This window comes from Artibeus jamaicensis, unplaced genomic scaffold (assembly GCF_021234435.1).
Source record: "Artibeus jamaicensis isolate MK-2021 breed Jamaican fruit bat unplaced genomic scaffold, CSHL_Jam_final scaffold_1283, whole genome shotgun sequence".
In the NCBI taxonomy this organism is placed as follows: domain Eukaryota; kingdom Metazoa; phylum Chordata; class Mammalia; order Chiroptera; family Phyllostomidae; genus Artibeus; species Artibeus jamaicensis.
The window spans coordinates 17925378-17941745 of NW_026522028.1; the positions used below are offsets into that span (position 1 = coordinate 17925378).

Genomic DNA, 16368 nt, shown 5'->3' on the forward strand with positions numbered 1-16368 from the left:
CTTGCCTGGCCCAGTGTGGCCTAGTGTGGCCCAGTGTGGGCAGAAGACACCTCCTACCTCTTAGAATGCCAGTTACTGGCCTTACTTAGTTTTTAAAATGCGAACCTCCCTCTTAAACATCTCCGGTATTTTAAAGGGCCTTTACATTTCAAGATACAATTTTTACAAACCTATTATAAAACTCGCTTTTATCTGCTTTTTTATTTTTTCAATAGGTAGATGGATTTGGTGAGTTCATCTGCTTTTTAAATTAGAAAAGTGACTTTATCTTTATGAGTCATTTAAAATAGTTCATATCCTAAAGCTATTTTAATCTTTCAAAGAATTATTTTGGACAGCAAAGTTTTCCACACAGCTAACGCTGCATCAATCATTTATCTCAAAATTCTGTTTTAACCATTTTGGACCAGAGTCTTTAAAATATGTAACTCAATATATCTTAAATAGTTGTCTGTTTTATACTGTGTTAGAACAAAGGAGTGAGAAAAAAAACAATTTTGGTTTTTAATTTTTTAAAGATTTTATTTATTTATTTATTTATTTATTTTTAGAGAGAGGAGATGGGAGGGAGAAAGAGGGAGAGACACATCAATGTGTGGTTGCCCCTCATACGCTCCCTACTGGGGACCTGGCCTGCAAGCCAGGCACGTGCCCTGACTGGGAATTGAACCAATGACCCTTTCAGGCCAGCACTCAATCCACTTAGCCACACCAGCCAGGAGGGGTTTTTAAATGTTTTTACTTATTATTTTTTGGAAAGGGGGAGGAAGGGAGAAAGATAGGGAGCAAAACAATGATGTGCAAGAGAAATATTGATCAGTTGCCTCTCACACACCCCCAACTGGGGACCTGGCCTACAACCCAGGCAAATGCCCTAACTGAAAATTGAACCGGAACCTTTTAGTTTGTAGGCTGGTGCTCAATCCACTGAGCCACACCAGTCAGGGAAGGGTTTTTATTTTTAACATATAAAATGATATATTGCTGTGCACCAGTACATAATTATATTCTGGTATACATGTCTCTACAATATGCCTATATTCTTTAAAACAATAAATTCTCTTTTAAAATAATATATTCTTTAGGGTTTTCCTTTTTTAAGATTTTACTGAATAATTTTAGACAGGGGAAAAGAGGGAGAGAAACATCAGTGTGTGGTTGCCTTTCACGCAGCCCCTACTGGGGACCTGGCCTGCAACCCAGGCATGCACCTAGACTGAGAATAGAACATGTGACCCTTTGGTTCACATGCTGGCACTCAATCCTCCACTGAGCCACACCGGCCAGGGCTAAGACAATACATTCTTTTTACCTCAAAATATAAACGCCCAAAGTTGAGAGCTTGTTTTTATTTCAGGCATGAAATACTTTCCTGAGATTTCTTAATTATATAGCACTGTCTTCAAAAATAGACCACACAGACCTGTCCAGTGTAGCTCAGCTGATGGGAGAGTCATCCCATAAACGGAAAAGTAGCAGGTTTGATTCCCAGTCAGGGCACATGCCTGGGTTGTGGGTTCGGTCCCCTATCAGGGCACAAGCAAGAGGCAACTGATTGATGTTTCTCTCTCATCTGTATTTCTCTCCCTCCTTCTCTCTCCCCCCCACCCCGTCCCCTCTCTCTAAAATCAATAACAAAAAAATGGGTAAGTTTAATTATACTTAAATAAAGCTGTAAAAAATTAATTAAAAAAACAGACCACACAGACCCCTATACAGGAATTTACTATATTAAAAGTGGTGTCATTTCCAATTAGTAAAGAAAATGATTTCAGATAGCTCCCAAGCCATATGGGGGGAGAAAAGTGATATTCTATCTCACCTTTCCACATGTACCAAGATTGAAACATGAAAATGACACAAAACTAGAAGTCCTAAGGAAAAATTTTTTTCATAACCTTGGTATGGGAAAGGCCTTTCTAAGGTAATCAAAAAACTCGGAAGCTGTTTTATTTTTTAGAGAGGAAGATCAATGTACTAAAAAACAACTGGAAACTTCAGACTAGCCAAAATATGACATTTGTATAGGCTTTAAATAAGTCAGAGACCCAATTTTCAAGAGTTTGTGAACAAGCAAACCGGTTAGCAAACTAAAAATGCCCAATACACAAAAACATTCAACCTCATTCATAATTAAAACACACACACACACACACACACACACACACAATCAAAATGCAAATCAAAGTAAGACACCATCTTTTTTACCTACCAGATTTTAAAGGATGATTTAAAAAAACAAAACAAACCTTGGTGTGGGAAAGAGTCCCTCAGTACATACAGTCCCAGGGCATCTAAAATGGTAATGTTGGTTGTGTAGTTATTTAGCAGTATTGACCAATACCTGAATGCGCACTGACTTCCACCCAGCAGACTCCACTGCTGGTTTATTCCACAGATATTCTCACTGAAGGGCAAAGGCCAGTCACCAAACCACTGCTTGTTACCGCGCCAAACCATCTAAATGTCTACCAATAAGAAACTGGTTAAGTAAGGGTCATCTATACAAGCTAAAAGTATGCAGCCCTTCAAAAGAATATTGATATAGATCAGCCTTATGGACGAAACTGCAAGATATCATTAAATAGGGAAAAAGACAGACATGTGATGTGGGATGAACATGTCAGGATAAATAAATGTACTCATACGTAAGGCAGTACATGAATACAACTTTTCTATACGGATATCGCCAAAACTGCTCACCATGATTACTTCTAGAGTATGAACTTAGAAGTTGGAAATGAAGGAGGACTTATCATTTTCATCTTACACTTTTTGGGTCTATTTTAATTTTTTTAGTTATGTGAATGTATGACTTTCTTTTATTAAAAAAGACCTGTAATACTGATGAATTTCATTTTAATTAAGTGAATTTGGGATTGATATCACAGTATTACCTTGTCCATTTTTCTCCCACGATCCCAAGCTCAGAGTCTAAAGACTGCAGGAGTTGTGTCTCGTTTCACCTCCTCTTTTTCCGTTCACCCTGTCCTACAGAACTCTGAGTCTCTCCCAAGTCTTTACATTCACATCTTCTACTGGATTATAGAAGTACGATCTACCAAAGGAGAGTTTTGTAGCAGGTTTCGTTTACTTCCTTCTTAAAACAATTCTGAAGATTGAAAGATGTCATTTAAATTTGGCCTCAATTTATAACTATGGCTCAGATTCATAGGTAATTAATTATTTCCCAAGTGAAATCAGATGGTCAGTATGTAAGCATACTGTTTGAGATACAAAGAATACATGAAAGAGGGTTAACACAGTACCAGGTGAGGCAAAAGCAGGTTTATAATTGTTCATATGGAAAGAGAATAATGAATAAATAATAACCCAAGACTAAACTCTGTGCTTCATGCACTCACAACTATAAACCTACTTTTGCTCCACCCAAATAGATAAGGTGAAGTTCTGAGTGAGGGGAGGAAGGGAAAAAACCTAACACTTACTAATTGCTATGTGCCAGACATTTTTGAGACATTATTTTAGCTTAGCCCTGCAATTCTAAGATAGTGAGGATATTATTCCACCATATACATAAACTAGGGGAAAAGGGGGGGAGGGGAGCCATTATTTGAGAACTACATTTAAAAAAATTTTTTAAATATTTTTAGAGAGAAGGGAAGGGATGGAGAAGGAAAAGGAGAGAAACATCAACGTGAGAGACAAACATAAGTTGGCCGCCCTCCATATGCACCCTGGCCAAAAGGACCAAACCTACAATCCAGGCATGTGCCCTGACTGGGAATCAAAATGACAAACTTTTGGTTTGTGGGACAACACCCAACCCACTGAGCCACACTAGCCAGGGCAGAAACCTTTATTGAGATTGTTTTGAAGGTAACGCTTCTGTAAGGGAAGTCCTACAGCAACTCATTTACGTAACAATGATGATTAATGCCAGAATGTCCATCAACGGATGAATGGATAAACAAAATGTGGTTATATACATGCATTAGAATACTATTCTGTCTTGAAGAGGAAGAAAGAATTCTGTCACATGCTATATAACATGGATGAACCTGGAAGCAAGGATGTTAAATGGAAAAAGCCAGACACAAAAGAATTAATGTTCTATGATCCCACTTATATGAAATACCTAGAGTAGTCAAATTCCTAGAGGGAAAAAAATAGAATGGTGGTTGCCAGGGAGAATAGTTTCAGTTTGAGAAGATGAAAAAGCTCTGGAGATGGATGGTGCTGGTGGCTGCACAACACTTAATGAACTTAATACCACTCAACAGCATGCATACAAATGCTTAACAAGGTAAATTTTATGTTATGCATATTTTACCACACACAAGAGAATCGTGATTCCTTTAGCAAACAAAACCTCACTTTATACTGTTCATAGAAATTAAAATATAAAAACTATCCTGCTTGCTAGGATTATTGAGTGGTTCCATTAGCAAGATAAAGCAGTTGAGTCAATAGCTGGAATGTGCCGTGGCTGATGTGGCTCACTGGATTGAGCACTGGCCTACAAAGCAGGCGGGTGCCTGTTCGATTCCCAGTCAGGGCACATGCCTGGGTTGCAGGCCAGGTCCCCAGTGTGGGGCATGTGAAAGGCAACCACACATTGATGTTTCTCTCTCTTTCTCCTTCCCTTGCCCTCTCTCTAAAAATAAATAAATAAAATCCTTAAAAAATAGTTGGGATGCCACTTTTCTAAGAAGTCTTAGGAATAGGGAAAAATAAGCCTCCTCCCTTCTGACAGCACTGGTTTTCAAACTCTGGTCTTTGAACCTTTCCAGGTGGTCTGCAAGCTCAAAAACTATTTTCATAATAGTACTGAGCTATTATTTGTCTTTATGGTGTTGACATTTGTATTGATTGTGCAAAAGCCGTGATGAGTAACACTGTTCGTTCCTTAGCACAAATCAAAGCAGCAGCACATTTCTATACTAGAAATCACGCAGAAAAAGAAATTTTAACTTAAAAACACCCTTGAGGAAGCCACAAAAATGATCATTTGTATTAAATCTCAACCCTTGAGTATACATCTTGGTAATTCTGTGTGAAGACACAGAAAGTACACAGAAGTCACTTCTGCCACTCACCAAAGTATGATGGTAATGTGGACGAAAAGCATTACTGCAGCTGTTTGAATTATGAGCCCAGCTAGCAGATTTTCTCATGGATTACCATCTGTTTTTTTGTTGTTGCTGTTGTTGTTTGTTTGTCTTTAAAGACAGACTTGGACATTTGGCAAAAATTTTTCTCCAAAATATATGAAGTGACTGAGCCTGTTCCTTCAAGGCAAACTGACAGTTTTTGTTGTCAATATAAAATTTGACTCTGCAAAAAAAATTTTTTTTAATTTTCTGAAAACTATCTTACTTCCCCCAACTTCCCAACACTTAAAAAGACTTTTCTGCCCTGGCTGGTGTGGTCAGTGGATTGAGCTCCGGCCTGCAAAACAAAGAGTCGCTGGTCCGATTCCCAGTCAAGGCACATGCCTGAGTTGCAGGCCTGGTCCCCGGTTGCAGGTGTGCGAGAGGCAACCACACATTGATGTTTCTCTCCCTCTCTTTCTTCCTGCCTACCCCTCTGTCTAAAAATAAATAAACAAAATCTTTAAAAAAAGAACGACTTTTCTGATGACATCACTGGTGATATTTAGTAATGTGATTTTGATATTCAGAACAAAGTGTGTCAATACAGTCAGACCTTGGTTCTCAAATGCCTTGGTCCTTGAACAATTTGTTTCTCAACCAAGCTGTTCATGGAAAAAATGTCTCAGTTGTTGCACAAAAATTCATGTCCCAATTCTGTACCCAACAACCCTCTCATACTGATACCTATATGATCAGTCATGCATCTCTCAGGTGACAAAGGAGATTGTTTTCAAACACACTGCTTCTCAAACAGTTTTTCGGAATGAATTAAGGTTGAAAAATGAGGTTCCGCTGTATTTACAAGATCGGCACAATTCAGTAAAGTGATTATTTCCCAAATGACTAATGGGTAATGTTACAAAATGATGCACGAAGAAAAAAACACCCAATCAAAATGCAAAATAGATCAATAGATTTTAATATAATAGTACAAAACATTCTACAGGGTTTCAAATCCCACACTGCCAATTAACCCTCAAGAACTATTATTTACCAAGCTTTGGTGTAATATCAAAGAATTTGCACAATTACTTTAAAAGGCTATTAAAATACTACTCCCTGTTCCAACTACATACATACATTTGTGAGGCCATATTATCTTCACGTACTTCAACTAAAATGGTGTACTAACTGACGTAAATTGAATGCAGGAGATGTGAGAATTCATCTATCTCCTATTACACCATTCATTAAAGAAATCTGCAAAAACTTAAAACAATGTTCTCTCCTTACCAAGTTGTATTTTGGAAAATCAGTTATTTTCAACTTTAACAAAGACATTCTTCATGTTAATGTGTGGTAGGCAGTTTCTGATATAGCCCCTAAATGACCCCACTGCTCCTCCTGGTATTTGCAACCTTGCGTAATCCCCTCCCTTGCCTGTGGGCTGGACCTAGTGACTGGCTTCTAAAGAAGAGAAAATGTGGCAAACATGAGAGAGGTCACTTCCATGATTCTGTAACAAAGGTTGATTCTTCCTTCTCTCTTTATACTAATACTCTCTTGCTCGTTCTGATGAAGCCAGTAGCCATGTTGTGAGATGCCTATAGAAAGGCCCATGTTACGAGGAACCAAGGAAATGAATCCTGCCAACAGCTACATCAGTGAGCTAGAAGTGGACCCTCCCCAGTCAAGTCTTCAGATGACTGCAGCCCATGAGACCCTGAAGCAAAAGACCCAGCTAAGTCGCACCCAGACTCCTGACCTACAGAAACTATGAGATTATAAATGTTGTTTCAAGCACCAAATTTTTGGTGATCTGTTACACAGCAATAGATTATTACATCAGTTTTTTAAAAATAAATAATCATTTAAGTTTTGTTTCAATTTCCAATATGGAAAATATTATCAGATATAACCCACAAAAACAAAAGCTCCTCAGGTTTTTACGTATGCAAAAAAGATCCTGAAACCAAGAAGTTTGAGAACTGCTGCCCTGGTTGCAATGCAACAGGAATAGAGACAAGCTCAGTCAAAAGGAGTTCGTATCTTGGCACCTATAAGCAAACAGATCCATATCTATGGCGTATGCCCTGGGACTAGCACAGAAGATGGGCAGAAGGGTGCTATTTTTTTTTTTTCTCGACCATACCTAACAAATTGGCCTCTTTCCCCTTTTGGTTAAGTGACTGGTGTACCAATCAGTATAATCCACATGGGTGTGAGGGAGAATTGGTATAAACCGTTGTCCCTTGGCCTTCGCTGCTCTGGCTCATTCAGAAGCCTCTTCAACGACTTGATATACTTACTCCTTTAATCCTCAGAACCATCTTACAGGCAGGTATGATGAACAGTCTCAGCAACAAGGTAATTTTAAACAATTTGTCTAGTCATGGACCTAGAATTTGGAAACTAGGAACTGAATTCTGATCTCTCTCTTTAAGAGTCCAAAGACTACATTCTTCCAAGGTTACATTAAAAATAAACTAGTGTGATGATGGTCACACAGCTCTAAATATACTAAACACCACTTTAATTGCATGGTATGTGAACTATGCCTCAATAAAGCTGTTACCCAAGAAATTAATAAATGAAAACACGAGTAAAGACAGCAATGATGAAGTTCTGAGGAGGGACATAAATTGGAGACAAGATTAAGTTCTAGCTGTTGTTCCAACTCCGAACTTCTGGCAGCAAAAGGCTCCAGAAAGATTTGTCGCAATATGTATGAGGCCGGGGTGCACATGGAGGCGTGAATAGGTACTGGAGAAAATTAGAGCGGCAAACCAGTGCTGAAATGAGGATGAGGAAACGTGACTTTCTCCACTGGTGAAAAACCCAAGAATGAGCAAACCATCCTGGAAAAGGCCTTCAGGACATGGATGCTCTGCCTTCATGATTTCTTGTACGTGAGCTCTAGTACTACAGCAGTAGGTGCTAATAACATTTATATTAGACTGTGCACATCATTTGCCTTTTAAAATGAGAATAGCATTAGATTTCACACTTAACTTCTATGGCTATTTCTTTTATAGAAATAATGGGTGCTGAACTCCATGACTTGCAAAATCACTTCTAGCTCTAAAACTGTATGTAATTCAACTGATTATCTACAATCTGAGAGATACCTGTATTAGCCTAAACACCTATCTAGGCAGCCAAAGGACCAAGAAATCCAAAGATTTTAATGTTCAAATCTAATGAAATATGCTTGGACCTGACCTATTTTGCAAAGAAGCAGGGACAGGGGCCGGGTCGATTAGCATCTTCAAGCCACACACTCCTAGGATGTAAAACAATCCTCTACTTTTTTCTTTTTGAGAGAGAGAGGGAGGGAGGGAGGGAGGGAGGGAGGGAGGGAGGGAGGGAGGGAGGGAGGGAAGGAGAGAGAGATTTGTTGTTCCACTTATTCATGCATTCACTGGTTGATTCTTCTATGTGCCCTGACCAGAGATCAAACTCACAACCTTGGCATATCAGAAGGATGCTCTCACCAACCGAGCTGCCCCGCCAGGGCAGTCCTCTACTTTTGTGTTACCTAAATGAAACATCCCTGTCCCAGTTCATGAAATCACCTTTCACCAGCTCCACGTGGACCACCAATGCACCTCTGAAACATCAAGCCTTCTGTTTCCTTTCCTACTCATCCAGTCCACTTCAGCTCTCTGTTAACAGTGTGCCATGTGGACCTTAAGAAGTTAAAAAAAAAAAAAGATGTTTAAACTCTCTACCTCTCAATCTATCCAAATTACACTTGGACGTGACTTTGCAGGAAGTTACAGTGCAGCATTGCCTCCTGAGCCATATGGCTAAGGTCATCCTAGGGCCTAAATGAATGAAACAAAAGGTATTAAACCTGTAGGTCTTAAAACTCCCTGGTTCCTTGATCACAACAGCTTTCTTATACCCCTAATGATTTGTTTTCATTTAGTAGAAACTAGTACTCATTTTACCTACCACCAAATTTTGCTCACATTCAACAAGGAACACATTTTTATATATTATCCTCAAGAAATGTGTTAAGAGAGCACAAGCCACACCCACTGTGGGTAAGGACTGCTTTTCAATGTACCACTCACTGCCTCCTTTGTGGACACAGGGAGGTCAACCTCTCAGTTTCCTTATCTGTAAACTAGGGATATACAGTATCTACCTTCTAGAGTTGTAAGAAGATTAAATTAATATTGTATAAATTGCTATGGTGCAGCAGAACTGTTAATATCTAAATGAGGATGCACTTGCAAATTATGCAGAATGCCTACATTCTCACTTTCATTATGGTGTATATGCCAATCCAAAAAATCCTTCAAGAACTGTGCTTCTGCCTTGACCCCTGTGGCTCGGTTATCATCCTGCAAAGTGAAAGGCTGACAGTTCAATTCCCAGTCAGGGCACATGCCCAGGTTGTAAGTTCAATCCCTGGATGGGGTGTGTACGAGAGGCAACCGAATAATATTTCTCTCTCGCATCAATGTTTCCCTCTCTCCCTTCCTTCCCCTCTAAAAATTAAATTGAATCTTTTTTTTTTAAATGTGTTTCTAAGCTACTGGCACATCTTCCTTGCCAAACTATTCTAATTTGACCTTTCTGAGAGTACGAAAAGCAGAAAAACACAAAAGTGGTCATCTAACAATATTAATCACAGTGGCAGACTAGAGTGGAAAGTGGGAGATAATGGGGAGCATCCTGGGGACAGTTTGGAAAGGTAACATAGAATGCAAATCAAAACCCTGAGCAATAAATGCTAATAAAATTATTTTGACAGCACGGGAAGACAACACTTGTCATTTTCTATATCTTTTCCTTCAAGTAGTAAAATTTAAGTAGCGTACCAAGAGAATTTCAACTAGTAAATAAACTGAATCATAAAAATACACTCTTGGGGTTCAAACACTTAAAGGATCACCTGACCTATTTTTATCCTCCTCTGAAAATGCTTGGGAAAAATTTCAACATCACTTATTCTCAATGTTAATGAATACTATATAAAATTTGTATATTACTTTACACATTTTACATACTGTCATAACTAACTAAAATGTACTAATAATCAGGTTAGAACCAAACAAAAGTGAATCTGAGGGGTGGGGTGGGAAGTGGAGGAAGAAGTAAAGGGATTTCTTTGGGATATTAGATTAGAACTTACCCAGGTAAGCAGAAACTGTCTGTACAGTAGGGGGCGTCAGTTGTACTATCCATTATACAATTATACATACCACTTCAAGGACGTTACAAACTCTGAGCTATGCTATTTAAGTAAGGGGTTTTTGTTTGTTTGTTTGTTTTGTTTTTTCCCCTCATTGAGCCTCAACTGCCGTATCTTTATACCCGAGTAAACCACCTACTCAGCAGAGGTGAGGAGATACTAGAATGCAAGTACTTTTAAAGTGCCTAGGGCAGTGCAGGTGAACAATGGGGCCTCGAATTTCTTTCCTTTGAAATACAATTCTGAAAAGTATAAAATCTGAACAGCATTGTCTATTGAAAAGAAATGTATCATAATGGATCCTCCTGTGAGGACTCACATGCACCCTGTGTTATCTGGATTTGATACATGCATTCCTAAATGAAACTTCTCCAGTCGGAATCAATATAAATGACACACAGAATAATATAAAATACCTTCTAGTCACATGATAAATAGATGTGGCATATTCTGGTCTAAAACCATAGATTTACCAGAGGAGTCTGCTATAGCTGGTCCGCTCTCATTACCTGTCTGCCTATTTGATTCCCACGAAAATAAAATTTAGCAAAGCTTGATGACGGAATTAGGCAACAATACTGTAAAGAGAAGATCACTCTGAGTCTTATTCTTCTCTGTGCCAGGAGAGTGGAAATTAATCAAAGACCACAAATGGAAAGAAAAACACAATAATGAAATCGTTGCTTCCTACCCTCCCACCCCCAATACTCCTGCCCCACCCTGAACTGATTTCTCCTCATTGTGTCTATCACAGAGAGAGTCTGGGAAACTACAAAGGTTGGAAGATAAATTTACAAAATTAATAGCACCTTAACAGCAAGAGAAATGAATCTTTTGTATGTTCTCCCTTCCAAACCAGGTAAAATTCTACATGCCTGGCACTGCACTGAATGCATCACATCAACTCTTACTGTTCACAACAATCCTATGTGGTAGGTATTAGCGTCATCTCTACTTCACAGATGATGCAACTAAGTGAGGCTTAGAAAGATTGAGAAACTTGCCCAAGGTTACACACCTAAGTGGCAGACAGCCAAGAGTCTTGACTCCAAAATCCATAGTATTTACCCACTGCTACACTACTTATTACTGTAGCGTAGATGAAAGAGTATTTACTGGGTTCCAGACTCAGCTTCACCCCTTGGGCAAATCACTTGACCTTGCTAAGCAGTTTGTCATCAGCAAATGAGGACAGTGACAGCTGCCCGGCCTTCTCCACAGCATCCAAATGATGCTGAAAGAGTTAATGTGTGTGCAAATATGCCATAAAAACTATAGGGCACTATGTTAATGTAAGATTTGGTTGATTTGAGCCTAGGTTCCATATATCTTTATCCTTCTAACTGGCTTACTGATCTAAAAGTAAGTTTAACAGCAGTTATATCATTTTGTAACATTCAAAATCTAGTTAAAAAAATCAACCTCAGACATTATGGAAAGGCAAAACTATAAAGACAGTAAAAACAGTGATTTGGGGGAAGTGAGGGAGGGACAAATAGGGTTTTTTTTAGGACAAACTACTCTGTATGATACTGTAATGGTGAATACATGTGTCAAAACTCAGAATCTACACCACCAACGAACCCTAATGTAAATGATGGACTTTATGCTCAATTTTTCTGTAAACCTAAAACTGCTCAAAAAATTGAAGTCTACTAATTTTTTGAGAACTCATTCTTATACAACAAAAGCCAACAGAGGGATTTAGGAAGTAACATAAATGAGCTTGGTGTTCTAAAACATTCTTAGAATATTTGGCAATGTATATCCCACCTTTTTAGATCAATAGTGTCCAAAAGAATTTTATGCAACAATGGAGATATTCTCGATCTACTCTAATATAGTAGTCACTGGCCATGGTGGTCACTGGACACTTGAAATGTGGCTAGTATGACTGAGAAATGGAATTTTTCACTTTCGTTTCATTTTAGTTAATATTCAAATAGCCACATGTGGTTTAGTGGCTATCATATCAGACCTCATGGTTTTAGACAATTCAAGAGACCCCTAGGAATGCACTACAATATTAACTTAAAAAGGAAAAGTGTTACCTCAAGAGACCATTCAAATGGATATAGTTATGGAACAATGCTGTAATTAACCCAGCAGATCCAAATATCGTGTAGCTAGTTAAATCACCAGGAACCAATAAAGTCCATCTCCAGCTCTTTCTCACTTTAAGTCCCATAATGTAACCAAAGGGAGACAAAGCAGATCACTTTTAATTCCTTCAATATTTTCAAAACAACCCAATTAGTTAAATATCACTTCTGCTTCCTGAAAAACAGGGCGGAGGTCAAGTTAGAATTAGGAATATTTATTTGTTCAAGTCAGTGACCCAGAGGGGAAAAAAATTAAGCGTCATAAGGAAATAACTTAGGAGTGATTTTTGCAGACATAACATATTCATCCGATTTTTTAATGAAGATTCAAAAACTGATATTACCATGTATTTTAACTCCATGTCACAGTCAATTGGAAATCAAAAGGATAAAAGATGCCCACAATAGCATGAGCAGAAAAGAAAGGGGCATGAGGTAAGTAAACAAAAGTAAGACCATACACATGACTACTCATATCCAGCTGTTAACCAGAGGGCTGCCTCAAAGAGTCATTACTGCTTATCTTGATGGCTTAAAATGCTAGTTGATTAAACCTCAGTTCCTAATTCAGACTTGTTGGGCTCACCCCAGTGGCATAAAAGGGAACTTATGTCCTCAACTGCAGCGGCTTTTTATTAGAGTGCTCCCCTGGGGGAACCTATGAAATAAAACACTGAGACTGGCTCCCCACCCTCAGGGAAGAAGTGAAGTGTCCAAAGTGACAGTGTTGAATCCCTAGAGTACACTGGGTCCTCGGCTTCTTTTTCAGTGCTGCAAGTACTGGATCTTTCTTTTAGAGTACAAAGAGATAGAGAGAAAGAGAGGTAATTGAGAAGTAGTAACACCCCCAGCAGAGAGATGAAAACACCTGACCTTAGAAACAGGCCTCCAAAAGCTAATTCTTGATCCTTTGCTCACATGTAAACTGAACCTTTGTTCACCTTTTTGAAGTTCATAAATCATGCTAGAAAACCATTATTTCATAATTTCATACAGGAGTGATTTTTAAGAATACTCATATACATAATTAAGTGGAGCTAACTCTTGAATAACACGGGTTTGAACTGCACAGGTCCACTTATACACAGATTTTTTTCCCATAAATACCTGTACTGCTTTCCATCCCCGGTTGGGAGTCCACAGATGCAGACTGTATACACTGATCCACAGACTGGATCCACAGACTGTATGCACTGACCTTCGCCATTTTATATAGGGGACTTGTGAGCATCCGCACGCTTTTGGTATCTTCGGGGTCCTGGAACCAAGCCCCCTCGTTACGGAAGAGCAACTGTGTAGTTAAGTTTGGGGGGAGTCAAAAGTTATGCAGGGGAGGGTGCCCATAATCCCACCCCCGCATTGTTTAAGGGTCAACCGAGTATTAAATAGTCCTGGGTGATCAAGCAGGACCGCCAATGTTTCAAGATGTTTAACCGTGAGAAAAGGGAGGGGGTTTCCACCTTTCCAGCCCCTTTCAGCGCAGTTCTCCATTCCTGGGCCCCGAAAGCCCTGTTTGCCATTCATTGTGCAATCTTTTTCGAACTCCACCCACTGACTCCAGAGCAAGTGGAATTCTCCCACTCCGAAGGTCTCGATTTTCCTGTATCCAGGGAGACATTGAAAACTCCTTGACGTGAGTCAAGTAAGGCAAGGGGAACCGTCCAGCCTGCCAGCCTGTCTCCCAGATTAAGAGAGACCAAAGGACAGAGGCCGGAAGGCGCTCAAGTTTACGCTAACCGGGGGGGAAAAAAAAGATGGCAAAATAAATTTAAAAATAGCAAGAAGGGGGATGCTGAATTGGGAACACCGGCTATCACGCAATGCTGCTCCCAACTCTGCGGAACCGAGGTCCTCCAGCATCGGTGGCCCCACGTGCACCCACGCCCGTGGCGCCCAGAGACCACCCCCGGGGGCCTGGGTCCCGGGAACCGAACAGCCCCTCAGTACCCGTAGCACCCGCCCGCAAATTGCCGGAGAGCGCGGGGGAAGGGGACCCAGGTCAGACCCGGCTCCCGCGCGGTTATATTACTGCGCAACAGCCTCGTCCGCACCACCCGGACGCACTCCGCAACGCTCCCGGCGCACCTGCCCGGCGACAGGAGGGTGAGCCGGTGGCCCTAGGCAGCACCCCCGAAGGCGACACCCAGTGCAGGGAACTCGGAGAGCACTCGGAGGGCGGAGGCTGCGAGAGAGAACACCTGGCACCCGCAGCGCCGACCGCACGTGGCTGTCACACCTGGCGCGCCCCCGCCTCGCACTCTTTCCCCCTCCCATCAGGTTGCACAACGCTGCCCTCCGTCCCCACCTCGCCGGGCGCCCCCAAACCCCAATCGTCACCCCCTCCTACTCCATCTATCCTGGTCCCACTGCCCCCCCCCACCTGCTTCCACGGTCGTCACCCCCGAGAAGGAAGATAGCCGGGTGTTCGTCCCATGTCTAAAGGTAACCTGAGAGAGTGAAGAAGTGGATCTCGAAAAAGCTAGCCGGAGCATTGCCTCAGCCCAGCAACAACGCGGACGCCCCCAAACTGACCTTCTGCCGCGGGCTGCGTCGCCGTCCGCCCCGTCCGGCCTCAATCACCTCCTCAGCGCCTCCGCCTCTTCCCCGCGCTGCCTCTTCTACCCGCGTCGCCATGAGGTGACGGCAGCAGCCAAACAACCGGCCCTACAAGGGGCTCGGAACCGCGGAGTAGCTCATGCCCCGCCCCTAAACCCCACAGCCAATCGCCGTGCGCCTAGTTCCCCACGTGACCGGAGGAGGCTGGCCCCCCGAGGGGGCGGAGCAGGATGGGGGTGGGGAGCATTGAACCCGGTACTGGGCTTTTGCTGGGCTGAAGGGCGAACACTGGCAATGCGAGTCTGCGCAGACGGGAAAAGGAACTCTGGAGCTAACTACAAGTCCCAGCAAGCAGCGTGGCCTCGGCTCGCATATTGCGGCGCCCGGAGCCGCGCTGGGAAGCCTCCGTGCTGCGCGTTCAGCCTACTGGGAATTGTAGTTTTCTGGGGGCGAGGTACAGGCACCTAAAAGTACTGTATTATCCTGCAGGAAAAGTTTAGAAATATCCCACGGTTTGGGCGGGAGCGGGGACGGGTTGTTGTGTTTTTGTTTTTGATGCTCTTCTTCGGAATTGAGACCAACTGATTTTAGGGTAAGGTGGAATAATTCTTGACTTTCAAAAAGGGAAAGATCTAATGGCTTTCAGAATTTACGGTTTATGGCTGGGACACCTGCCAAAGTCCTGCCGCTCGACCAGCGCTTTCTGCACGGAGTACCTGTCCCGAGCTCCTGCAGGGTAGGGGCTGTATCCTGTTCACCTTGGCTGAACCGCCTTGGCCTCTAGCACTTAGTTGGCGTTTAATACTTGTTGAATGTATTTTGCTATCTCCGTTACTGAATTTTTTTATACAGACTCTGTTTGATGAATCATTTTTTTTAACACGATTAGGGGCGGGGTGGAGTTTTCTTCAGGAATATTCCCTATTTCCATTTGATGGAACCAGATCGCCAATCACGGAGCTTCTGAAAGTCACAGACCGCCATAAAATCCTGACATACAGTCTCAAATAATTCATTATGAAAATTTGTGTAAGTCCTACAGCATTTTTATTAGAGTTGAATACAAAACTAGTAGCAGAAGCCAAAAATTAAATAACATACTTGAGACTAAATTTCAATATTGGGGAAACTCCATTTATCAATTTTAATTATTGCTGTAAATTTGAGAAAATATCATTTTCTTGTCAGAACGCCTCAATCAAGCTTTGAGATTTCAAAACTAAAACAATAGAGAATGAACCCATACCCAGTTCTGTATAAAGCTGATAGCATCAGGCATCATGTTTCACCTTTTTTAAAAAGAATTTTTTAAAGATTTTAATTTTTTCCATCACCATTTATCCCCGCTATATGCTCTTCCACCTCCACCCACACACCTCCCCCAACTACCACAATGTCCTAGGTATCCATGAGTTTTTTCTTTTTTTTCTTTATTTTTTGCTGGATC

The 16368-nt window shown here is 41.2% G+C and overlaps 1 protein-coding gene across 2 annotated transcripts in view; it reads right to left on the reverse strand.

Moving 5' to 3' along the window:
- The window catches only part of TXLNG (taxilin gamma), a 48831-nt gene extending 33791 nt beyond the window's left edge, over positions 1 to 15040 (reverse strand). The window contains exon 1 of one of the 2 annotated variants that reach the window (XM_037157453.2): positions 14898 to 15040. In XM_037157453.2, coding sequence (XP_037013348.2) covers positions 14898 to 14999 — 102 coding nt within the window. In that variant the 5' untranslated portion in view covers positions 15000 to 15040. Of the gene's footprint in view, positions 1 to 13563; positions 14051 to 14897 lie in introns of those variants that run through there. The other variant, XM_037157455.2, reaches the window with a different exon arrangement.
- Between the last annotated feature and the right edge of the window lie 1328 nt (positions 15041 to 16368).